Source organism: Peromyscus maniculatus, chromosome 5 (genome assembly GCF_049852395.1).
Source record: "Peromyscus maniculatus bairdii isolate BWxNUB_F1_BW_parent chromosome 5, HU_Pman_BW_mat_3.1, whole genome shotgun sequence".
Lineage (NCBI taxonomy): Eukaryota > Metazoa > Chordata > Mammalia > Rodentia > Cricetidae > Peromyscus > Peromyscus maniculatus.
In genome coordinates, this window is record NC_134856.1 from 27,089,803 (window position 1) to 27,117,194 (window position 27,392).

At 48.1% G+C, this 27,392-nt stretch overlaps 1 protein-coding gene across 9 annotated transcripts in view; it reads right to left on the reverse strand.

Moving 5' to 3' along the window:
- The window catches only part of Znf827 (zinc finger protein 827), a 172,854-nt gene that overhangs the window by 40,388 nt on the left and 105,074 nt on the right, over positions 1-27,392 (reverse strand). For all 9 annotated transcript variants that reach the window (XM_042277497.2, XM_016006182.3, XM_016006188.3 and 6 more), the window contains exon 8: positions 20,196-20,299. In XM_042277497.2, coding sequence (XP_042133431.2) covers positions 20,196-20,299 — 104 coding nt within the window. The remainder of the gene's footprint in view (positions 1-20,195; positions 20,300-27,392) is intronic.

Below are 27,392 nucleotides of genomic sequence, written 5' to 3' on the forward strand. Positions count from 1 at the left end.
AGGGCTTCCTACATGCTAGGTGACTGCTCTTCACCTACGCTGCAGCCAGCTGTCTTACAGAAAGCAGACAAATGTGAGCAGAGCTATCACATAACCAAACCATAGATTAGAAACCTAAGAATTTTCCAGAAGCACATTTATACACAATTAAAACAGTGTCACCTAATTAGTGCTTACTGGGTCTATCTTGTTATGAGTTTTGGTTTTCAGTGGGCCCTGTATGTACACTTGCCAATGTTTAATGCAAATTCAAACCCAGCACTACCACAATTTAGATCATATATTAGCTCCTAAGATCTGCCTGTCTGTCCCCCAATACTGAGGTTACAGGCACACATGGCCATGCTGATTTTTTTTCATGGGTGCTAGGGATTTGAACTCACATACTCTTGCTCTCACAAAAAAAAAAAAAAAAAATGCTCTTATCCACAGAACCACCTCTCCACCTCCCTCCGCCCTTTGGCAACTGAGGACTGTATCTACAACCTCACTTAAGCTCAGCAGCACTCTACCTCTGAGCTACATCCTCCTCCCTTTTGTATTTTGATTTGAAGCAGCCCCTTGCTGTGGCAGTCCAGGCTGACCATCCACTTTCAATCTTGCTGCCTCAACTTGGAGCAGATCACGTCGTATGCACCCCACGCCTGGGTATTGGATGCTCGATGTCATTCCCAACTTCTACTTTACAAGATGCCAGCCACGGCTACTCTGCAGTTAAGATGACCAAAAATGACCCCAGTTACCAAACATCCCATGGGGCAAACTCAGTCCCAGGACAAGCCCTCCATGGAACGTCTGATGGGCTGCAGGGTTTGAGAAAGCTGGCACTGTGACCATTTTTAAATTCCCCAGGAGGCGAACAGGTAAGTCCACAATGCACTTTCTAGGACAGTGGTGCCCTGGTGACCAGAGGCAAGGGGCACGGGCAGATTCTCTTTTTTTTTTTTTTTTTTTTTTTTTTTTTGAGACAGGGTTTCTCTGTGTAGTTTTGGCGCCTGTCCTGGATCTCGCTCTGTAGACCAGGCTGGCCTTGAACTCACAGAGATCCTCCTGCCTCTGCCTCCCGAGTGCTGGGATTAAAGATGAGCACCACCACCGCCTGGCAAGATTCTCGTTTTTTTTAAATTAAGAAGTTCACTGAGCCTTTCTTTCCTAAGGAAATTCACAGAGTGGTAAGGAAATTCAAGGTGTAATTCCAAGCACTACTGGCCACTGTCCAGCTTCTTCTAGCCAAGGTTAAGATGGAGATAGGTGCATGAAGTAAATAAAGGAGCACCAATATTATCCACATAGAGACTGCTCTGACAGTGGAGAATTTGGCCCTTTCAGCACTGAGACCTCTCCCTCACCCAGTGTCCTTTTGTATTTATGTGCTGTTATTAACAGCACTGTATGTACCTGCGGGTGTTTAATATTACAAATGAGTCCTAACCTCATTTGCAGATATTTAAATAGGTAAGCTTTTAAAGCCACCAGTCAGGTTCTTCTAGCTTGACAATCCCCTAAGACTTAGGCCTGAATCTGTTTTAATGAATGGGAGCCTGTTCACATTCCAGGAGATCAGCTCATTCAAGACAAATGGTATCCTGAAAACCAGTTTCCTGTTAGAGAGATCAGGGGAGAAGCATACTGTAAAAAGACCCTGTCACCTGTCCTGAGATGAAACTCTGCGTGAACTGGGGATGCCACTGTCAACCTGTGCACCTTTCAAGTCACTACCCTCATCACCAGCATCCTGGCATACCAGATGACTGTCAGAACGTGGGAAGTCATCAATCTGATGGCAGTTTTCATCAACATACCAGAAGAAATGCTCCCGGGATAGGGTGGAATTATGTTGTTTTAATTGAGAAAACTGCTGATTTCTGGAACAGGAGAATCCAAATCCCATAGTCCCTTCCCTTTCAAATCACAAGCTTCTAAAAGCTCACCTGATCGCTGCGACCATCATCTCTAGCCACTCCCTGCCTCGTTATTTTAATCCAAGCGTCCTACCTACTCACGGTGGGGAGAGGGGAGTCCAGACAGGAGACCTGCTAGTCCCAGAAAAATGAGGGTCAAAGGCAGCACACGGGGTCATCTGTCACTTATCTAATATTCTGAGTAAGAACGGAGGCTGCATATAATCACAGTCTCTAAGTCCAAGGAGGTGCTCTACCAAAGACAAACCAGATACTGAGGGATGGGAGAGCCTTGTTAATGACAAAATAAATCAACTCCGCAACTCTGTTGTGGAATATTTGTTTATGCAAAGATGTGTTGCATCACCTTGCCCGGGCAGCACAATAGAGCCAGTCCTGTTGGTGGAGGTGTGGACGAGCCAGCCCTGAAGTTGTGAGCATTGGAGAGCTGCCCCCATTACTCATCTGTCATGTGGAAGGAAGCATGGGCACATGGGCGGGGGAGAGATGCCCCCCATCTCCGTCTGAGGAAGTTATCGGGAGAGCTGCCCCCATTACTCATCTGATGCACTCACGAGTGGCCCCTGTGCCATGCCTGCACAACACAGAAGAGCTGGCTCTGAACGTGCAGGAGTGGGAAAGCCGACCCTGAGGACGGGGAGGCAGAACTGGCCCCGCCCCTTGCTCATCACTGCAAGGGGTGAACCTGCCAGGGCAGTGCTGGAGGGCTCACCTTGGTGGTGAGTGAGGACAGGGGAGAGCTGGCAGGAAGACCACTCTACAACCACCCAGGTCCACCCCAAAATCCACTCCATATGTGATCTGCTGGAGCACATGAAGGGACCAGTCCTGCAGACCCAAAGCTGCAGGATGTCCACAACAGAGAACAACAGCAGAATATCCAAGAGGAGTCCCAGTCAGGGTCCAGCATTGATAGTGTAGCAGAAATCAAAGGCCTTGAACCAGACCAATGACTCTTTGCAAGGAACACTTACAAGTAAAATGGACACAAGGGTTTACTGTGTGATTCATTGTGTCACACTACAGCTTCCATGAGGAGATTCCCCCCCCCCTTTTTCTCTTAAATTTTACTGGGGGAAGGGGCTGCAAGGGCAGAGAGCAGATACACAGGGACTGGAAATGAATGAGATTGAGATGCACAAAGGATAAATAAAAAAGTTTTAAAAAGATGTGTTGCATTTGTTTAATTATGTAAAGATATGTTCTGTTTTACCTTGCCTGCCTAAGACACCTGATTGGTCTAATAAAAAAACACAATGGCCAATAGCAAAGCAGGAGGTGTAGGTGCAGGGAGAGTAAGGAGGAGGAGTAACTTAGGCTCAAAGGGAGGCAGAAAAGAGACGCCAGGGCCCAGCCATCAAAAAGACACGGAGGAAGCAGGACACAGATGAAAGAAAGGTAAAAAGCCCTGAGGCAAAATGTAGGTGAACAGAAACAAGTTTAATGAAGTTAAAAGAGCTAGTAGGACAAGCCTACTAGCTACATTTCCTCTTTCTTTTCCCCCCCATGTAGTAAGTTCATGTTACCATTACTTAGGGTTTGAAAAGCAATTTCAAGACACTGACTGCTCTTGGGTGAAATTCCTTAAGACAGGAAACACCATTATTTCACCATTCAACTAAGGGAGGAAGCAGATTATTATGGGGCTGCACTGGGGAAAGATTTGGTTCCTTTGGTTTAGTTATGTTTGGTACAGTCCTGGCTGGGAATGGCTGGTTCAGAAGCCACTCAAATATGTCAGTGGGACAGGAGCTAGAAACCATCAGAGTGTGCCGAACCAGCTTACTCAGACCAGCTGGCCCACTGGCATAGAGCAAGGGTTAGGTTCCAGGGCTGTTCTGGAATGAGTCCTGGATGGGGACTGACAGGTGGAGACTTCTGGCTTCCTGAATGGTCATCCCAGTGATGATCAGTTATCTGGAGTTGACTCACTGGCAGATCATGAAACTATGAAACTATGAAGAGGAAAATAAAAGCAAGCCAGCGATGCAGCATCATGCTAAGCCTGTCAGCTGCATGAAAACCGTATGACATCGTGTAGGAACCGCTGCTTACGGAGGGGTTCAGAGAACGTTATGGATTCAGCCTGAGAGGCACAGGGCTGAAGTCATCACTTCAGGAACCTCAGATGCTGGCTCCAACAGGCAACACCTTCTCTGCCTCCTTTCTAAGCAGAGTTTCTCCACTTGATCAAGGGACTCCTGAATAGGTGTGTCTGTCCTGACTCAGTGTGTCTGATGCCTAAGACTCCAAGAACTGAAGAGAGCTAGTAGTGAGGTCATCTGATTGGGCCAATGATGACGTCCCAGTCTACTGGCAATCTTATCTCGATTCCAAAACAGACAAAATGACTTAAATGCATTCAGTGTGCGGCACACACAACCCGCCCCCACACATCTAAGATGTCATTTACCCATACAAAAACAATAGGTTTGTCATGGGGAATGCCCTCCTCCTCAGCTTCGCTTCTCTTCATTTTTACATACGCTTGTGCTGCTCTGAAGATGGTCACTATCCTGGGGCAGAATCTGCTCATTTTTGTCAAAAACTCTTCCTTTTCTTTTCCTTTGTTCAGATTTCAAGTTTCTTCAATAGGAAATTCTATTTAATACATTTTGTCATTATTATTATTGTTGTTGTTGTTGTTTTGTGTGTGTGTGTGTGTGTGTGTGTGTGTGTGAGTTTGCATGATGCACATGCTACTGTTTGGGTGTGGTAGTCAAAGGACAAATTGTGGACTTAGTTCTCTCCTTCCAACTTTATGTGGGTTCTTGTCACAGGCTCCAAGAATCAGACTCAAACTGCCAGGCACACACAGTGAGCACCTTTATCCACTGAGTTATCTTGCTGGCCAGAAAATTCTATTTAAAATAGCAAAGCTCTTTTAGAGATTTTGATCAGTGTGTTAGAAGGAATTGGACACACGTGTACATGCACATACCAGCACACACATATGAAAACAAACATGTTTCTCCTCTCTCTTGGGAATTACGAATTTTGTATCATCCAGGGGGAAATTATAATTCAGACAGACGGCTAAGAGCTGAGAAGTCAAGCCCCAGCAGGCTAGTGCACAGGGTACTGTCTATTTCATCATGGAAACTTCCTCTCGCTCTCCCATGTATCCCAGCAAACTGCCTTTGCGTGGCTGGCTGGCTCAGAGATGGGCTAACCACTCACCTGCTCTGTCCTACTGCCTGAAAGACATTTAAACCACTTAACCAAGCAATGCATTGAGCAAGTCTTGAAAGTCTGTGAAGAACTCACTTTTCAGCTACTATAAGCATCATAAAATGTTTTGAGATAGGTTCTTATGTAACTCAGGCTGATGACTCAGAAATTCGGATCCCCCTGCTTCTACCCCTCTAGAGCTGGGATCCCAGGTGTGTACCACCACACTTGGCCTATGTAAATTATATGGCAATGGAGTTCAAACACAGAGCCTCTCGTATGCTGGGCAAGCAACTGAGCCACACACCTCCAGTCCCCAAATAAAATATTTCAGGGTGGTTTTGAAATCTGACGATTATGAAGAAAGGTGGGAAGAGATATGCTTAGGTGGGAAGGTGTCTTGAGCTGAGCCCTTCAAGTACTCACGGTCAACATCCTCACATCCAGGGTTCTAATGCTCTGGTCCTCGGCAGTTTTCTAAGTTTGACAAAGAAAGCAACTCCTCGCTGAGTACCATGAACCAGGCACAGGCAAATCCCTCATTACAGAAGATGTACGTTCACACAGCCCAAACAGAGGGCCTCTGACAGCCTACCATAGGTAGACGACAGATACTCAGGAAACTCCACTGTAAAGACCCAGATGCTGTTGCTCACACATTGTAATTTGGTGTAACATCTAGAAAATGCCACCATTTTGATGGTAGATCACCCCTTCCGTGGCAGCAGTGGCTAAACACACGCACACAATTGCTTCCGGTACACTCGGGAAGCACCGGGTACAGAGATTTACAGTGTCAGACGCCAAGCCAGGGCTGCCCAGCAGCTCTGTAGATAATGCAATGAATCCTGTGGGAGGCCAAGCTCTTCTTTCTTATGAAGGCATGGTCTTTTCTAAAAGAAACTCTAAAGAATGGCTTCATCTTCTCCTAGAACCTAAGTCCTTTGGTCTTCTGAGCCCTGCAATGTCAGCTGAATGAGCTTTGGATAATTTCCTTCCCTATAAGTATTCAAGTCTTTAACTGACTGAAGGGGAAAAGTACTCCAACTTCAGCCAAGCTTAATGAGACAGAGACCCCCATCTATAACTCAGGAATAAGGACAACTAATGAAATAAATACTGGGCAGCATTCTCTATCTGTAATTAGCTAATTATTAAAGGGGTACACACAGAGTCCATCCTCTTCAGGAACACGGCCGGACCTGCTTGCCCTGCCTCACTGATCTCTGTACAGGTCTGCGTCCAGGAAACTTTGAGCTTAAAGATTAAACAAAGAGGAGAGAGACAGAGACAGAGAGAGAGACAGAGAGAGACAGAGACAGGGAGAGAAGGAGGGAGGGAAGAGGGATGGAAGAAAGAAAAAGAAGGGAGGGAGGGAGGGAGGGACGAAGTCACTCTGTTGCTGGAACATTCCAATGGTCTCTGCACACTAGAAGAAAGCTTCCTCCCACTCATGCCCTCCAGTCTCACCCCCCAGTGCTTGACAGGCTTCTACACTAAAACACTCTCCCGCGCAGCAGGGCAGGACTTCAGCTGGTTGCTGGAACCGTACTTCCTTGGGGAATGCCTACCCCTTCCTTCCAGGTCCCTGCTGTTTTTCAAGACCTTCTGCTAGAATTTGGACAGGCCCCCCTAATTCAAATGTTAATGGGTTTGGTATCAGTCTCTGGGAGGTAATTAGGATTAAGTGAGATCTTGAAGGTGAGACCCCTGTAGAGATGGTGCCTACATGGAGCTTTCACCCCTACGTTCCAGTCTCTTTGGTTCTGGAAGGGACTCTGCAGACGACTGCGGAAAGAGAAACCTGGACACCAACCCAGCCACACACCGCCCCCACCTACAATCTGCCCTGCCTGCAAGGTGTGCTGGGAGAATGGGGGCACAGAACCCGTGGGAGTGGCCAGCCATGCCCTACACTGCCTGCATGGCCAGCAGGAACCGGAGACTGGAGAGCCCAGAGGCCTAGGGTAGAGCCAAACATGACAGACACAAAACAATCAATGGAATGACTCCTAATGATATTCTGCTATACTCACAGATCAGTGCCTTATCCAGTCATCATCAGAGAGGCTTCCTCAGGCAGCAGACGGGAGCAGGTACAGAGACCCACAGCCAGACATTATGTGGAGACAGAATCTAAATTGAAGGTCTCCATTGGGTCCTTCCCCTCGGAGATGAGGGAACCCAGCAGAGGAGGGGAGGAAAGACTGTGGGAGTCGGAGGGGTTGGAGGACACCAGGAGAACATGGCCACTCAATCAACTAAGCTGGGCTCACAGACACTGAGGCAGAAAGCATTCTGTCTGCAGGGGTTCCTCTGCATATATGTTATACTGTTTTCTTGGTGTTTTTGTGAGACTCCCATGACTATGAGAACGAGTGTCTCTGACACTTTTGCCTGCTCTTGGGACTCTTTTCCTTCTGTTGGGTTGCCTTGTCCAGCCTCAATATGAGGGTTTTTACCTTGTCTTATTGTATCTTGTTTTGTCATGATTTGTTGTTGTCTCTTGGAGGCCTGCTGCTTTCTGAAGGGAAATGGAGGGGGAGTGGATCTAGGGGGGAGGGGAGGTTGGGAGAATCTGGGAAGAGTGGAGGGAGGGGAACTATAGTTAAGATGTATTGTATAAGAGAAGAACTGGAAGAGCCACACACAGACATTCTGGCATGAGATGCCCTTTGCCATGTCCTGAGGCAGCAAGAGACCCTCACCAGATGTCCTGCAGATGCTGCTACCATACTTTAAAATTCCCAGACTCCAGAATCATGAGTCAAATAAATTGTATTCTTTGTAAATTACTCATGCTCAAGTATTTCGTTATAGTTACAGAAAATGAAGGTTGACAACATTAGCATGCCACAGATGTATATTTATGATACGTGTTTTCTGTGTTCTCTTCTGAGGCAGAAACCTCATGAAGACAGAGGTCTTGGTTCCCTACTGTACCTAACATATGTGTAGAATGAGTGAATGAACTTTCTTTCACGCCAGTGGTACATGCACCTCAAAAGCTTCTCACAGTGCTTCTTAAATATTCAATGATACTCAGATCCTTTTATATCTGATTCATTTTAGAGCATCAGGACCTTCGGCCACTGATGGAGGAGGGTGAAAACAGTCTAAAGAGCAAGTCAATGGGCCTGGTCTGCAGCCACTGAGGTGGTTTTTCTGAGCGACTTCGTGGAAGAAAATTATATAGATGCAACAGAAATCTGAATGCTCACTGTGCCTCTTTCTGTGACGACTGAAACACTCTCCATCTGCAGTCATCCTTTAATTAAACCTGAGTCAATGATACTTACAGGACCAACAGGGCAAGAACAGCACAGATGGACGCACTGAACGTGCTATTTTTGACAAGTTAGAGGAGATGGTGTGTGGTTCTTTTGAGATAGCTGGTACCCTGAGGTAAATTTAATTAATCCATCTTGGAAGGTTAAACTTGTAAGGGTAAAAATAAGTAACCACCCTCGGATTGGCATCTTTCCTTGGGTGAGCTTGGTAAATCTCCAAACTGGTTCATGCGATTTTTGTCATATTTGTGCTTCGTGAGTATTTCACAGCTCTTTTTAACTAACTTATGAGATACGAAGTCTGATGATGTCCGAAAAGCTTTATCAGAACTTGTTCATTGCTACGCAAGGCGTTTTGGGGGCCTCCAGGAAAGACCTGCAGTCTGACCCAAATCTTCATTACACCCACAGCCTAGAATTCAGAACCAAGTGACTCCTACCTTTCTCCTTCAGCCTGATAGTCCCAGTAACGGATTCACTTTTCCTTCATATAAACATCTTGTAATCATTTAAGAAAGCTCCAAGAATTTTAAGGGCAAGTGCAGCAGGGTGAAGGGAAAGGAAAGTCCACACCAGCCATCACCATCCACAGACAACTGCCACAGACAGTCTGGTGCACTTCGGCCCAAATGCCTTTTCTTTCCTTCTTTTTTTAAAAAATGTAATTACTACGAAGGGATGGACCCGAGGAGAGCTAACTCACACGGGGTGGTATTTTTAAAATACCACATTTTCCAGTGACAGAAAAGTAACAGTTGGGAGATGGACTGGCATGCTTGAAAAATTAACATTTTTCAGAAAAATGAAAAACAATTTGACCAAAAATAGCGTCAAAAATAACCTTCACATACTGAAAACACGCCTGCATGTTAAAAGCATTCGTAAAAGTAAATAACCTTCACATACTGAAAACATGCCTACATGTTAAAAGCATTCGTAAGAGTATAAATTTCTCTACTTTTCTCTTGGCAGCTGCCCACACAGTATATGCAAAATTAGTGAGCAAATATAATAATTATAATTGGTGTGAGTCATCTTGACTCCTGAAGACATCTTACTACAAAACGGTCGCTTAAACCACATCACCAGTTAGTCCCTGCCTTCATCCTCTAGCGCAGACTGGCCGCCAGAAACTGGACTTAGCTTTTCATTCAAACCTGTCCACGTCAGGTCGATGCCACCTTTGAATCACACTGTTGTCTGGTCCCCTTCCGTTTCTCCAATGCCACAATCCTCCGATAACTGCCTGAGCCCCATTGGCCTGGAACAACCCATTCACCAATCCTTCATCTGCACGGCCCTGAGTCTAATTCCACCAAATCACTGGCTGCTCTACGTGACTCATCCCTGGATACTTCAGGAGGAAACTACTCTGACGCTGGGTGAGTCATTCTGACTGGAAAGCCCCAGATGGCAAGGATGGGAAGGTACCCAGAGACCAAGGGAGCTCTGAAGGGATGGTAGGGCCAACCAACACAGAACACAGACTGAAACACTTCTTAGTCCGAAGTATTTAAGTGGATTCTGTGTCCCTAGTGTTCCCTGTGCAAGTATTAAAAAAAAAAACCTAATATTTTCATTTTGTGTAGCTCAAAAATAGTTCCACTGCATTGTGTTCTTGCTGGGTCTATTGCTTGTCTGGGGTCATATTTAACTGTGGGCCTGACAAAGGTGATCTTGTCTAAAGCTCCAGGAATGATCTCATGACAAAGACTTCCAGACTGAGTGTCAAGCACTCAGTATGAGAACATGCAAGACAATCATACTTTTGTTAAAAATGAAAATAATTTATTGATGTTTTCTGATTATATTTTTGATAGCAAAGGAATTGGAAGGGCATAGTGTATATATAAAAAAGGCCCTGCAGATTGAATTAGCCAGTCCCAAACCCAAGCCAGGGTCACTGCATTGCAATTTTCAAACAAATCCTCTCCATCATCCATTACACAGATTTCAGAATTTGGTTTTTATAGCTCTATTCATTCTCAAGGCATCTAAATAGTCTTTGTAAAAGTAGAAACACAGCCGAAGGCCCCGCTGAAGCCATATAAACAGTGTTCTGAATACTGTCTGAGTACATGTGTATTTGATGTGCTCAAAGCACGCTGTGCCAGGCCAAGACCAAAGTGCCACAGTCCTAAGAGGGTCAGCTGTGCCTGAGAAGCCAAGTCTTCAGACTGAGGCCTTGAAGGGCTTCTGGATGTTATCTTTGTCTACCAGGTACAGACATGAACATGCCAACGATTAATTCTGACACCAGATGACTCAAGCTACATACCCAGGCCATACTGGTGGAGATACATGAGGTGTGCCAAAGTTTTATCCACGTTGTGGCTTTCAAGTTATAGGCACCTCAGGTGAGGTATGTAAACTGAACATGAATTTCTTTTTAGAAAATTTACCAGACCCCCCCCACACACACCACCACAAAAAACCCCTGCACTTCAGTGCATGGATGCACAACTGTTCTCTTACAGAGACCAACAATCTAACTAGTTTAACTGCTTGCACGTCAGAGAAGGGCGAATGCAGACACACCTGACGAACACTAACGAAAAACCTCTCTCTACAAACAGTATTGACTGGAGCCGACAGGTCTCTGAACGTGTCTACACTAACCTAGACCAGCTGGCAAGGGACAGCTGGGGCTACTCATGAGCACCCAGCTGTTACCCTTAAGAAAGATAAGATTAAGACAATCCATGGCTATAAAACTTCCTTTCTCTGGTAAACGGCTTCCCAGTCAGTAACTTATCTATCAAGCACCTACAGAAATGCTTCCTGTGGTGTGGAAGGTTCCAGATTTGCAGCACAACAGAACAGGAGTAGTGACCTACGTGTGCTCCATTCAGCAGCTCATGCTTCAAACAGGAATGGTCTGAAAACCATTAGGTTGTGTCTTAGTAAGACCATGACGAAAAGCCACGTGGGAGGACAGGTTCACTGCACTTCACAGTTCCCAGTTCGCCATCTCGGGAAGTCAGGCAGGAACTACAGCAGAGGTCATGGAGGAACGCTGCTTATTGGCTTGTTGTCCAGCATAACTCAGCCTATTTTTACACCACTCTGGACCACATGCCCAGGGAGGGCACCGCCCACAGTGAGCTGGGCACCAGCTGTATCAGTCACCAATCAGGAAAATGCCCCACAGACTCGCCTACAGGCCAACCTGGCAGAAACATTTTCTCAGGAGAGGTTCCTCTTCCCAGAGGATCCTAGCTTGCGTCAAGTTGACAAGAACCAACCAGGAGGAGGTTGTAAAGCTCCAATCAAGATCTCTCAATGAAGGATTACATTGTCACTGTCCCTCCTAGCTGTGAGGTCTGAAGCCAATGTGCACTGCCACTGACACCTTGTAGGTGTGCACACGGCACCTACACCCACCTATTTATGAGTAAGCCAAGTGGCCTACAGATATAGAAATGATGTCTTAAGCTCCTAGCCCCATGAATTCCCACAGAACTCCAAACGCATGCAGTCAGCCTGATGAGAAACATCCCAGTTTCCTAAAACTCTTCTCTGCCCTCCTAGGCATCACCACAACCCACCTCCATGACTTTCAAGAACGAAGGTGGTAACTTCTCTCTTCTCCAGCGATCAGTGAGGCAAGGAAGTCCCCACAGCAGACTCTGATTTTCCTGGATCAGCACCTTTTGGCCCTTATAAAGAACACAAAGAAACCAGGCTAGCTAGTGTCACGGTGCCGCTGACTAGGGCAGAGCTCTGAACCGCACAGGATCTAGAAGAATCCTGGAGACCTTTTAACCTCCTTCTACTGGGATCTGGGCTGGAATACTGTAGCTTTCCTGGATCCTGGCCTAGAATGTTTCCTTTGCCCTGCTGAGCAGACTGCCGGAGTTCTGTACAACATGCTTAGACCTGTAGGGCACAGCTTCAGAAAACCATTTCCATGGACTAGGAGAGGCATTCAGATTTGTGGAAGTTCGATCGTAGAGTGCTTGCCTAGCATGCGTGAGGCTGGAGGCTCAATCCCTGGTATCATGCAGTAACTGTAGTACTGGTAGCAGCAGTAGGTTGTGGGAATGGAGTAATTACTTAAGTCCCTAATGAGAGACACATTTCAAATGACTGCGACATTCTTAGGCATTAAAAGGAAGGAGGTAAGCTGGAGATGGAAGTGTATAAAGGTAGAACTCTATTGAAAACAAGCTATCTTAATGAAGGCTTACGTTTCATTCTAACTGAGGGCATGCCGTCATTGTCAAGTATAATGCTGGCATTTGGGATGTGGGTGGTGCCAGGGAGTGAGTCCTTCTGTTTACTAGCTGGCTGTGCCACACACGTGGCTTTGAATTTTTGAGCAACTGCACCACTGGAATGAGTTAGTGAATCCCCCTAACCTCCACTTAACCATCTGTATGGTAGGGATAATCCCTTAACCTCCACTTAACCATCTGTATGGTGGGGATAATCCCCTAACCTCCATTTAACCATCTGTATGGTGGGGATAATCCCCTAACCTCCACTTAACCATCTGTATGGTGGGGATAACCCCCTAACCTCCACTTAACCATCTGTATGGTGGGGATAACCCCCTAACCTCCACTTAACAATCTGTATGGTGGGGATAATCCCCTAACCTCCACTTAACCATCTGTATGGTGGGGATAACCCCCTAACCTCCACTTAACCATCTGTATGGTGGGGATAATCCCCTAACCTCCACTTAACCATCTGTATGGTGGGGATAGTCCTCACGTCTCCGTGAGTTGTTCCCACAGTTTGGTGAGAGGACATATGTCCCACACCTGGCTAAGGAGACCCTTGGTATGTGTTTGGTTCCTTCTCTGTACAAAAAGAATCTGTTTCATCAAAAAGTTCTTTAACTTAAAAATAAAAAGGTTCATGCCAACACCCCATGCTCTATTATTTGTCTGTGATTTGGTTGAATGTAAAAACAATCTACTGTGTTAGAGAAGATCGAAGGAGATACTTTGCTAGAACCCAGGTCAGTTGTCTCCGTATCTCTTGGAATCACATGAGGTCTGGAAACAAAGAGAAATGAAATACACAGCTTTAAATATATCTTTTCAACTAACTGTCTCAAGGGAATCGTTGGATCTAGCCAGTAGCATGGCAGGCAACAGTGACTTGTAGGTGGTACTGTCACGAATATATCATTTATTTAGAGTTCAGAAAGTGTTAATCAGCTTCCCAACACTGTGACAAAATATCTATGAGAAACATTTTATAGAGAAGAAAGATTTGTCTCCCCGATCAGCGATAAACTCCATGGTTAGTTGGTGCTGCCATTTTGGTCCTGTAGTAAGACAGAGACAGAGAGAGCATCATGGTGAGATCTAGCTGCTCTCCTCCTAGGGGCAGGAAACAGGGCTGGCCATGCTCCAACGGCCTTTCTAAAGGCCCACCTGCAGTGACCTAACCTCCCTCTATGTACTGTCACTTTAGTCCGAAAGTTCTTATCACCTCCCAGGAGTGCTGTCAACTAAAGACAAAATCTTTAACACATGGTACTTTGGGGGCATGTAAGAGCCAAACCATAGAGATATATGACTTGGTACCACTTCAATTAGACCGATGGGCAGGGCAGAGAGCGCAGAAGTGAATGGACTGGGGACAGGACTCAGTCAAGAGCTCTCTCCTCCCCTCGTGCCTCCCTCTTTTTCCTTTTGGTCTGTGTGTCTGTGTATCTCTATGTGTAGCATAGCCTGCTTGTGTGTGTGTGTGTGCCATATGTGTAGTGGGTAGCTGTTCCAGCTTTGACCTAGAAGTACTACCCCCAGTGAGGCTTCCGGTAACTGTCACACCTACCTATGACCTGCCTCTGAGGCGGGGCCCAGACGGGAACCCTTAAGACCTGGGATCCAGATGTGCCAGCTCTCTTGGTTCCTGGTGATCCTGGACGCTGGATAGTAGACTGAGCGGAGTTCTCCAGAGAACCCAGCTGGACTGCACCTCACCTCTCCCAGATCCTGTAACCAACCCCTTTACTGGCTGTAACTTACCCCCCAAGATAAACCTCCTTTTTAACTACTTGGAGTTGACGTAATAAATCCCCAATACATATGCATGTGGGTGTGTAGGTGTATTGTATGCACCTGTATGTATACAATGTATGTACATGTATGCACATGTATGTACAGGCCAGAACTTGGCATCTTGTATCTGTTCTCCACCTCAGTTATTTACTTAGAGATGGTAGCAGCAGCTATGGTTGGTGGGGGGTCCTCACTGACTGACTAGACTAGTCGGCCAGTGAGCTCTGGTGATCCACCAGAATCAGGGTTACAGATATGTGCCACCGCACCCAGGTCCATGTTCATGTGTAGGCACATGAGTGACATCCACTTCCCCAAAGCCAGCAGACAATGTCTAAAACAATCTTTTCATTGAACATCCAGTTCTGACTGTCAAACCAAGTCCCCAAGGAAACGAAATGTCCCAGTGCCGACTCGGAAGAGCCTCTTTTTGGAGAGGGTGCTAATGTTCTCTCCTCTTTCACTTCTTATTGAAAACGTTTTTTATGGTGAGAAAGAATGGGGGTAGGAATTTACAAATGTTTTACATCATCTAATTCCAGGCTCCATCTGAAATGACAAACAGAAGCGCAGAGGCCCTGAACACTGCGAAGGAACCCCGGGGAGAGCCACATTTTCCTTCACACCCACTCTGGTTCTGTTTCTGGTTTCTGGCTTGATACAGAGCAAACCCTGCTGTGATTTCAAATCCTAATAATTCAGAATTGAAGGGCCCCATTGTTTCCAAGCAGAACTGAGGCTTTCCCTGAGTGGTCCTGCTCACGGCATCCTGCTCACGGCAAGATGAAAGGAAACAAGCATGGAGGCAGCAGGTATGACCATAACGGTCTCCCTGAAAGACGTCCGGCCTCAGTCCTCCTCCTGTAACGTACATGCTGCACAAGTGAGGCCATCATAAATCAGACAAAGTACGCCGAGGAAGACACGCCCAGGATTTCTCTCTCCCACCTCACAGCAAAGCTCCTTTACCCCTTCTGTACAATCACCCAGGGCACACTCAGGATCCACACGTGCCTTTAGGGGTCCCATGTCCCCATACCACTCTGGCACAAAGCGACAATGACTTTTGTCTCATGATTATTAAGGATTTCCAATGTTACCTCTGCTTAAGATGCTCGCAGCAGGCGAGAATGTCGGGTCTGGTTCTCAGGGAAGTCAGTCTAGAAATATTGGCACAACCAAGGCCAAGGCACTGGGAGGCTCTGGGCTTATTCTGTGTCTCTGAGATGGTGGCAGCTGTGAGCTGCAGATGCCATCTGCTGAAGGCAAATGCCTTGTTAACTGTGCTATTCTCGATTTCTTCACAGTCCGTACGTAGCTCCTACCAACATCACCCTTCTCTGCCAGCCCCCTCCCTGCCCCAAATGCATCCACACACAGAACCTGACCACGGCCCCCTTGGCACAGCTGTCCACTTCAACTGGAACTCTGATCTAGCATGCGAGGTCTCCCTTGCACTGCTTGGCCTCCCTTGGGGAGCACTGGGAGAATGATGCTATCCCACCAGTAAACGCCTGTGTACCAGTCACCCCGCACAGCGACAAGTGAGAAAATCCACTAACGGGGCAGAGGCTCAGTGTGGCTCGCCGCCCAGAGTTCCACGTTTGCTTGGCCCCAGTACTCTAATCTACCTCACCTCACTGTGGCCAAGAAGCGAAGAGAAAGCAGGAGGGGCCAGGGCTCTAGTATCTCCTGCAGGGGCATGTCTCCATTGACCTAACATTGAGCCCTCTCTGCTAAGGGTCCTACCTCCTCCCAAGACCACAAAGCTGAGAACCAAGCCTTCTACACACACAGGCCACCGAGGGCACTTCAAATCCAAACCACAGCAGTTTAGAACAATATACCGAAGTCTGCTGTTGACATATTGCTGTGTCTGCTGCATGTACCAGGGATTCTGTAGATTGTCACTGGCCACACAGAGCCTCATTCACTACTGGGAATCAAAGAAAATCCACTGGGCTGACACTGATCTTGCTTTTCCTGAGGAAATAAGTTTGCTAAGAGAATAAAGAGTAGAAAATAATATTTTAATGGCGGCATTTAAATGACCTAGAAAAAGGTTTCTAAGAATGCTGAAGCTTTCACTGATACACTAACAAGTTTGTACCTATGCACTACAAAGACAGACTGAAAAGACAGCCACCCTCATCCCTGCCTCCCCATCAGCCACCATCATCCCTGCCTCCCCATCAACATCTCTTCCCTACCTCCCATCAGCCACCTCTTCCCTGCCTCCCATTTCTGCACAGTTACCTTTCATACCAACCTGTTGATTGCAAAGTGGAGCAATCTCCCAGCTCAGTCAACTTCTGGGCCCTCCTTCCTTGTTTCTACCCAGGCTCTCACTAGTGATGCCATCCTGGGACTACAAGACCCCTGTTCTCCTTTAAATCCCACATTCCCCAGTGGTTCAGCAATCTGCTGCTCAAGTGTCATTCAGGGTTTTCCAGATCTTTCAAGATCTTCAACTGGAGCTTCCGTCTCTGTTCTTAGCACTGAACCAGTGAACCCACATGTGAACTGAGAATGTCTATGTGATACCCTTAGGTCCAGATGTATTTTGGGATCCACACTTCCCTGCTTTCAGTATGGCGAGTTGGTGCATACCACTGTGTAGTGTTAACAGTACCAAGAGGTAAGACTTTACCACCTGATATTTCAGTAACAAAATACACAGATTCCCTCCTTGTCACATGCAAACAGACTCTCACTAAACCTAACGGGCGATGACTTAAAAGTATTCATTCAGGGGGCTGTAGAGATGGCGCAGTGGTTAAGAGCACTGACCACTCTTCCAGAGGACCCAGGTTGAATTCCCAGCGCCCTGTGACAGCTCACAACTGTCTGTAACTCCAGTTCCAGGGGGTCCGACACCCTCACACAGACAGACACACATGCAGGCAAAACCACGAATGCACATAAAATAAAAATAAATACATTGTTTAAATATAGTTCATTCTAAAATTCTGGTTGGTGGCTACGATCTTTGGCTCCTACTTTCCACTTGACTGGACTAAGACCCCTTCAGAGGCATCGAGGAAAACCACCGCCAAGCGTGGAGACCTCAGTTCGATCCCTGGGAGCTGCAGAGTGGAGAGAGAAGCGACTGCTGCAAGCTGCCTTCTGACCCCCACGTGTGTGCCGGGGCACTTTCCAACACCACGGGCATTAGTGAAGCAGACCTCTGGGTGTGTCTACCAGGGCTAGATTAGAGAGGATTAGGTGAGGAGTTGATGCCCACCTTGATGGTTAGTGAACAGTCTCTCCTAGTCTGGGAGTTGAACTGAGGAAAAAGAGAAGAAGGAAAACAGATAGGAAGCTGAGCTCGGAGTCCCTGACTCTGCTCTTCAGCAGGCATTGCAGACCAAGCTGCCCCTAGCACCCGGCCCCTGCTCCGTGACGGCTGTCAACTCTGAACCGTGAGCCAAAGCAAGCCCTCCTCCAGTGAGGCTTCTGTGCCTCTCAGAGCTGCACGAAGGGACCAGGAAGCTGGCACAAGGATACAGTGGCCATTTACACAGTCCAGACTTGAAGGAAGCCTGTTTTCCTCCAGGGTATCCACATTCCAAACTCTGGTTCATCCAAATGGTCTTTTTGGTCTTTTCTAGTTAGTGGGTTTCTGGGGCTCTCTTTACAGTACTGTCTTCAGTGAGGAAAACTTCATGCATGTCCCTGGCATTTCAAATCTTTTCATTTTAACTCTATTTCCAAAGTATTTTCACCTTCCACGCCAAAAACCAAATTCTTCATTTACTTAAGCAAAATGTGAACACACAAGGATCATTTGGTTTCTCGCTGCCTACAGAAGGGCTCTGTTCAACAGTATCTTGATTATTCTTTGTGAGAATTGGTTTGCATGTTTAAAGTCCCAGTGAAGTTCACCCCATCTCCCCCCAAATAAGAGCTAGCTCTAAAAATGTGAGTTTATCTAACATGCAATGTAAACCTACCACCACAGAACACCTCCCACACACATTGCAGCTAAACGTTCTCTGATTTGTCTCCTCCAAACCCCTCCAATTTTTAAATTGTTAAACACAGCTAAGCCAGATGTGACACCAGCAACATGGGGCTTATATATATATCACGGGATACTAGCTGTATGGGTCACAGCACTCTGACAGGCAATTCCTGGGCAGTTATTTTGACATTAGAAAGTCACAATCCATCAACTTAACAGCAGGACAATAATTTTGGGGACCAGGGTGACAGCTTTTCAAATGACACTGTAGGGAGCAAACAGTAGCTCCAAGACACCCTGCCTGAGAAGGAAGATAGAAAACTAAACAGACCGTCCTTCCATCCCTCGAACCAGCCATTACATCATGTCTTCCCATGTGCGCACGCTCCCTCCAGAGACTGAGCAGAAATGTTCCGCCTATAGAGCCAAGAAAACGCTGGGATCTGCCACTGCTAGGTTCAAGAAGGGCGGGCTTGACTTTCCCTCTGCGTGGCACACACTGTGACGCTCACTCACATGACACTTCACAAGAAGCCACTTGACTCTTCTACATTTTAAGTTACTCAGCTCTCAACATTCTGGAAAGCACAGTTCCTGGGGATGTGGCAGTACTTGGACTTGATTCTGGAAAGGGTTACAGGACCAATAACCCTATTTGAAGCCCTTCCTGTACGTACACACACACACACACACACACACACACACACACACACACACACACACACTCACATTCACACAGAACCTCAGTCTCCCATTCTGCTCTCAGAGACATTCTGAGGACAGGGATCATGGAGTGCTTTTGAGTGTCCGTCAATGGCCAAGACAGAATGGACGGTGGTGGAATGGGAGGGTGGGTGGGTAAGTGGTTAACATATGCTCCATAACAATTGTTCACACACACACACACACACACACACACACACACACACACACACACACGCCCTGAGGGACAGCTGTGCCTTGATAAAAGCATAATACTCTCTTTTAAAACTCTAGAAAAGGGAAGTGAAGGACAGGGGGAAATTGTGTGTTGGTGGCTGAGATTGCAAGGAGGCTCTGATGGTGGCTGCAGTAGGCACTGTGGCTAAGAGAGACGGAATTCGGGGAGGTCATGTCTCCCGGATGGTGGTGTATGTGGAGCCCACAGGCTGCAGCAGCTAGTGCTCACCGCAGCCTCCCCCAGCTCTGACTGCCTGCCGTAACTACTGACGACATATATGACAGAATCATTTTCAGGTTACAGCTTCCGTGTGCGCCTGTCTGTCTGTCTGTCTGTGTACATGCACATGTGGAGGCCAGAGCTCAACAATGAGGTCTTCTCACCTTAGCTTTGACACAGGGTATCTCTTGAACCTGCAGCTTGGATTTGGCCAGAGTGGCTGCCCAGCAGGCCCCAGTGCCTGCTGTCTTGTCTGCCATCCTGGGACTGTAGGTGAGCAGTGGGGCTCAGGGTATGTGAGCTGGGATGGAGCTCAGGTCCCCATGATGGTGTATTAAACACTGACCAAGCCGTCCCGGACGTCTCCCTGCCCTTACAGTTCTCTATTTTAAAGACAAAGAAATTCACTACGTGGACAAAATAACGCCAGGACGGGATGGTCAGATCCTAAAACAGACAAAGGAGTGTCCACAGTCTGCATTTTATGTCAGTAAACTTTTATGGCAGTTTCAAAGGCACGTCTCCCTCTTTTCTAAAACCTACCTTCACAGGAATAGCTGCACTGCCTAAGCCATGAGCATCTGAAAACACATTTCAGAAAAGCCATTCTCAAGCAGCCGCCGCCAGCGGCGGCGGCGGCGGCAGAAGCAGGCAACAGTGTGTCCTTACCTGCAGCCGGTATTCTTCCATGCAGCACGGCTTCTCCGGGCAGCAGGTCTTTAGAATTGGAGGTGAATGGTGATTGTCTAAATGTGTCTTCTGAAAAGAAAGGGCTGGGGCAGGGGAGGGGGAGGGAGGTTTAGTAAATTAAAGTTACTTAACACACCCAGCGCATCTGGCTCCAAACATACACACACAATACTGGAAAGACTGGTGCTTTTTCAATGACATTTAAGGAATATAAATAAGACTATGCTTGTAACTGAGGAAGAGAGGACAGGTTGTCTCAGAAGAGCATCACATGGGCATTGTTTTCATACCCAGGGTCCACAAATAAAACATGACCTTTACAAAAAAAGATTTATTTTACAAAAAAAGATTTATTTTTATTCGTGTGTGTACATGTGTGTATACTCATGTATGCATGTCTGTACTTGTGTGTGTTTATATACATGTGTGTGTATACTCGTGTGTGTGTGTGTGTGTGTGTGTGTGTGTGTGTGTGTGTGTACTCATGTGTGTGACACACATATGGAGGCCAGAAGAGAGGGTGGGATGCAGGGGAAGTGAAGTCAGATGGTTGTGAGCTATCTGACGTGAGTGTTGGGAACCGAACCCGAGTCCTCTACAAAAGGAGCAAGCATTCATAACCACCGAGCCTCTCTCCAGCCCCTAAAACATCACATTTGAAACATAGTGAAACTCAAGTCTAGGGCCGGCTCAGTGGCTGGGTGTATTTTTCCCTGCCTGCTCACATGCTTTCCGGGCATGAATGAAGATCATTGCTGGCTCCGAATCAAAAAGAACTTCTCTGTGTTTTCTCCAGTGGAGGAGATGGACCCAGCCTGCCTGTTCCATAATCTGTCACCTGGCCCCTCAGACACCAACAGCACACATGGAGGCACACCAGAGTGGAGCCCGGGGCTACTGCACTCAGGCAAAACCTCCTGGGCCCACAGAAACTGCAGCTCAGGTTGGAACTGGGCCGGTTCTGTAAGCCGGGAAGCCACACTGCGGAGGACAGGCTGCAGCTTCACGGACAGGGACAGCATCGACTTGAGCAGCACGAGCCGCTTGTAGTGACCCATTAGAACTGCTACTGGGAGTCTCCCCACAGAACCGCCAGAGAACACTGGGTTCGAACCCAGCGACCACAGCCACTGTCTAAATCTCTCCGGCAAACTAAGGATTGCAATCACACGTGGGGCTACACGGTATCCAATCCAGGTCCTCCCTGGAGAACAGAAAGCCCTGGCTGTGCACATCACCGAAAATCCAACGAGAAGATCTGAGACCCAAGGTGGCGGCAAGGCCATTGGCAGTTACATGGTCCCCAGATTGGAGGGACGAACAGACAAGGAGCCAGCGATGAAGCCCCTGGGCTGAGGCTATCTGAAACAAGCTGGGGGCCAGATAAACCTAAGCTGCACAAGAAGCCGGAACCCAGAAGAAGAGCTCTTTCCCTAGCTCCACCTATGCCTCCCAGCAGGGCCTGGGATTGGTCAGACCTTCCCAGAGGGAGGGTGACTCAGCAGCTTGAAGGAGCAGGACAAAGAACAGATCCCAGGGCACGAGAATCCCACACCTGGTGCTGCCTTTCTAAGTATGGCCCTAGACTGCAGTTACGACAAATAAATATGAAGGAGATGGTATTAAGATAAAAGTGGAAGAAAGCATTGTTTTAAAGGAAAGAACACATCATTGGGCGATACAGTTCCACTATACCGGCTAGGCTACACTACCGTGACTCTGCCTGGCTCGCTTTGAGTTCGTATCGTAAGCAGCAAGCAATCTAAACGGGGTTTAAAGTGCACAAGCTGTGGTCCACTCAGAGCACAGACACAGGAAGGTTTCAGACCGACCACACAGAAGCTGCCAGTGGCAGAAACATTTGCTGGCTGAGGGCATGTGCGCCAGAACCGGACTCCAGCTACACTAGCACACTGGGGCGACCGCGCACACACTCCTTCACTTCTTGGGGCCTCCGTTTCTCCTCTATAAACGGGATAACAGTGCTCACACATCACCAAGGAGGTGTGAGGGTCAAACAGAAGCGTCCATGGACTGTTCTGTACGGTGCCAGTGCACACAGCAAATGCTGAATAAATGGGATGTATTTTAATGTGTAGCCCAAAGGAGAACAAATTAATCAACTTTTCATACAAGTTAACAAAGAAGGAAGTCCCCTTTGCATAGACGTCATTGCAACAAGCCAAGGGAAGCCGTTCTGACTTGGAAGCCCTCGTTAGTGGTGGGGTTAGGATAATGTCCAGCCCTCGCACGAGGAAGACTCTTAAGGACCAAAGAACATTAAGGTGTGAGGGAAAACGCTGGTCAGACGCGGCATGAGGCTTCTGGACAGCAGGGCCGGGCTGAAGTTCATCGGCAGGGTGCTTGTTGAGCATGCATGAGACTGGGCTCCATCCCCATCAGCACGCCGCACGCACGCATGCACACACGCACGCATGCCCGCACGCACGCACGCGTTTTCCGTGTCATTAACTCTGAAGCTCACACACAAAGTGACACTGCCTAAGGAAAGGTGAGTAGGCCATCATGTGACCATGGCTCCGTCTGTAGAAACTACCTTAATTTTATCTGTCTGTCTATCTATCTATCTATCTATCTATCTATCTATCTATCTATCTATCTTCAAGACAGGGTCTATCTATCTATCTATCTATCTATCTATCTATCTATCTATCTATCTATCTATCTATCTATCTATCTATCTATCTTCAAGACAGGGTCTCTCTGTGTAGCTCTGGCTGTCCTGGAACTCACTCTGTAGACCAGGCTGGCCTTGAACTCACAGAGATCCGCCTGGCTCTGCCTCCAGAGTCCTGGGATTAAAGGAGTGCTTATTTATTTTTTTCTGAGACAGGGTCTCCAGGCTGGCCTTGAACTTGTTCCATGGCCAAGGATGATCTTCCTGCCTCTACCTCCCAGCTGTTGAGATTGCACAAACGTGGCACCACACCTGGCTGAGCCACCTTGAAATACGAGGGCTCAGGGGACCTAGTAGAAACTTCCTTTTGGGGACCCTGAAATCCCAAGAGTAGCCCTTGAAAGTGTGTTCATAAATATCCACACCACTGAGAACTGTGCCCCGCCCACTTTTATGGGTAACTATTACAGCTATGGCCAGAGTCTGTCCTCAGTTTTACAGCAGCTACTTGGTGAGTGCCTGTGCTGAGTGGGCCTGGGAGCGAGTCACACCCACCATGGCGGTGGGAGACCGGGACATCAGCAGATCCGGACGAGAGGCATGGCCTCGCTAGGAAGTCCTAGCTGGGAAGTGGGGCAGGCGGCTGAGGCTATGCAGGAAAAGGGCTCTGTGTGACACGGGAGGCTGGCCTGGCCAGGGCCCAGATGATTGGCAGGAGGGTAGTGTCACCAGGTTCCAAGAAGCCCGAGGAACATGGACTGAGGACAGTCAGCATGTAGAGCTGCAAGAAAGCCACATGGAAAGAGATGAGTGGGACCCCAGTGCTGGGAGCATGGCTTTGACCTACGAACAGATGCACTGCCTAAGAACAGTGTCTTCAGTAAGTGGGGAGGCAGGACAGGACTTGGTTTTCAGTCACTGACTACCGGAGACAGCCTGGAGGGCTTGAGAAAGCCAGGCAGGTGGCTGCAGCACTGCGCATACAGGAAGTGGCGCTGCTGGTGGGCAGTGCGGCGAGCCGGCAGCGGGCCGCGCAGAACGGAGGCCGCGCAGACGGAGGCCGCGCAGACGGAGGCCGCGCAGACGACGGAGGAAGGCTTTAAGAGAGAGCAGGCGGAGGCCACAGGCTGTTTACACCAACCCCGAGACTCCTGAGAAGCAAGGCCAGGCTGCTGTGCTCCACAAAGGAGAGAGCCTCCTGGGCTTGGCAGGGCTACGGAGCAGATGCTGCACCTTGTTACCCCCTCTTCCACAGCACAGGTCCCGTGAGCGAGCAGTGCAGCCCCCGAGGAAACTGAGTCAAAAAGAAAGTGATCTCGGGTCACAGTTACTTCTAACTAGGTTTTCTACTCTTCAAGCCAGCTTCATCCTGCACAGAAAAAATTCTCTGGAGGCAACAGAATGTGAAGAGTGTCATGCCCAACACAAAAATGCACCAAAAGGAGCACCTACGTTTGTGGGTCAGGGGTCAATGCAGAAACGTCTAGGAGTCAAGGCAGTAAAGGTTATCCATGAAGAGACACTAGGTTAGCACAGCACTAGTCCAGGCTAGACCACTGCAATTCCCTGCATTGACACCGGCATAGTGTTTTACAGGATGAGCCTTAAGGCATGGGTAGACTGGCATCCATACTGGCCTCTTACTTAGCGCCTTCACCAAACAATCCCTCTAGCCTGAGTTTCATCACTGAGAATGTGGCTCCGGACTCATCTTTCTGGTGGTGCTGCCAAAGCTTAGCGAGGTTTACATAGCACAGTTCTGAGGACCCAGTACACCCTCACACTGTTTCCGGCGTGGCTTCAGGTAGTCCTCAGAGGATCCTGTGAGGATAGCCACCATTATTATATTCCTATCATACAGATGAGTGGACTTCTTAGAAAAGCGATGAACTAACTGTCCATGCTAGAGCTGAAGCAAAGTTCGAACCCAGGCAGGCTGCCTTCATTATCCGCCTTAGACTTCCCCAGGCTCTGAATACCTAAGGAATCCCGAACAACACAGACCCATGGGTCCTTCTCAGAGCACATGTAAAAATGGACCAGAAGAGCAGTGGTAGAGAGGCTGTCTCAATATGCAGGTTCCTGGAGAGCAGGAGCAAGCTGTGTTTTTATAAACGGAGGCACAGGGAGGTGAGACTGACCCAGTCGGCTTTTTTCCAAAAGCTAAGCTGTGTCCCAGTTTTCTAAAACTTCTGCAGCCCCTGAGCCATGCCCACCCATTGCTTCTGAAGGCAAGCTGCTCTCAGCTGGGCCTCAGCCTGTAACCTCAACAATGGAAGATGATCTCAAGTTCCAGGCCAGCTTGAACTACAGATATCCAGGCTAGGCTGTACTACAGAATGAGATCCTGTCTCAAACATATAAAGAGGAAAAGGTATTAAGGTATCCAGGGTACTATGGTTATGAACACCATCCTCCCATCCTTCCCATGCTGGAGGAGAAGTTCCCTTGGAGAGTGCCAGCCACGAGGGCTTGGGTCTCTAAGCATAGGTAGTCTTACTTTGGCCATATGTCAAGGTCCAGCCCTACAGCTGTAGCTTCCAGCTGCACAGGCAGTGAGCTGTGAAGTACAGAAGCCCACAGCTCTCAACGGTGCTGGACAATGTGGTGCTCAAGGCATCGTGGTCAAGTGACGGTGAGGTTGCCAGTTACTGCTCGGTGGGAGAAAGTCCCAAAGGTACCTGGGGCTCCCTCCCCACAGGGAGAAAAACAGAAGGGACATAAGCCAGACTTCACAATGGACAGGGAAGGAAGTTTGTGCAACCCCTGAGCTGGAAATCTAGGTTGGCTACAAATTATTCCAGAAAATGAGCCAGTCTGGGACTATCACATGGCCCTTGCCCCCTGATCTACAGCTACCCAGTCTTTTGTAATTTTTACTATAAAGAGGCTGTGGTGGTTTGAGTGTAACTGACCCCATCAGTTCATAGGGAGTGGCACTATTAGGAGGTATGGCTTTGTTGGAGTAGGTGTGGCCTTGTTGGAGGAAGTGTGTCACTGTGGGGGTGGGCTTTGAGGTCTCATATATGCTCAAGCAACACCCAGTGTCTCAGATTACTTCCTGTTGACTGTGGGTCAAGATGCAGGACTCTCAGCTCCTTCTCCAGCACCATGTCACAATGTGAGGATGATGGACTAAACCTCTGAAGCTGTGAGCCACCCCAGCTGAATGTTTACCTTTATAAGAGCTGCAGTGGTCATGGTGTCTCTTCACAGTAACGGAAACCCGAATTAAGACAAATGCCCACCATCAGAAGGTGAGCTGAGGGGCTGCACACGTGGTTCAGCTGGCTGAGCAGTAGCCCAGCATACACTGAGCCCTGAGTTCCGACCTAAGCACCAACCAAGCAGGTGGGCTGGATCACCTCTCAGTAACTCAGCACATGGGATGTGGAGGCAGAGGGCCAGGAAGGAGATTGAGATTGCCCTTAGCTATCTAATGAGTTCAAGGCCAGCCGGGGCAACATGAGGTCCTGTCCTCCCTGACCCCCAGAAAGGGGAAGTTTAAGGAAGGAAAAATTAATAAATAGCTAGCTAGCTAGCTAAGTAAGTGGGAGAATAAAATAAAAAACAAGAAAGAGAAGATGGTACTTTGGTGGTGTTGATGGGCAGGTGGCAGGTGGCAGTAGCTGATACCCAGTGGGCGGGGTCACCAGCTGTTCTTCACCTAACAGCATCATCTGCAGTGTGTTCGTTCCCTTTGGCCTCGGACGGAGGCAGGTGACCTGGTCAGTTCATCTAAACAGTCCAGGAACAGTCAGCACCCACATGTAGGAATTGGGTCAACTCCCAATAGACCCAAATCACCTGTTTCTTTTTCTGTTTTGTTGCTTAGGAAAGACATCTTCTAAACTTTTATCTATTTGAGTTTCTTTTCTGGATAAAAGTGAAACAGGTTTTGATGTGCATGATCATGTTTCCCTTGTAGCAAATCTACGAGCTAAGATAAGAAGAGCTATTCCTGTTATCCAGGGTGGCCAATGCCAGGCCCCACACAGCACAGGCTACAGGGTCCACAGCACAGGGCTGCAAAAAGAAAGATTTACAATAAATAATAAAGCAGTCCATGAAAGATCACGGCTCTAAACAGTGATGTGTTTCACTAAGTGCCGGGCTGTGGCACAGATATTTCCACCTTTAACATCCGGGGGCCAACAGGACCTGTCATGACGCAGGGCAGGAAGTTCAAGGGCTCCCGGCCTCACTTCCTGCACCAGCACTGCGGGAGTTCCCACTGGACTGCAAGGACAAGCAAGACAAGGAAGGAATGAAGGTGGATGCAGATGGGTGAGAAGCCTGAGGGCTGGGAGAGAAGCCTGAGGGCTGGGAGAGAAGCCTGAGGGCTGGGAGAGAAGCCTGAGGGCTGGGAGAGAAGCCGAGGGCTGGGAGAGAAGCCTGAGGGCTGGGAGAGAAGCCTGAGGGCTGGGAGAGAAGCCTGAGGGCTGGGAGAGAAGCCTGAGGGCTGGGAGAGAAGCCGAGGGCTGGGAGAGAAGCCGAGGGCTGGGAGAGAAGCCTGAGGGCTGGGAGAGAAGCCTGAG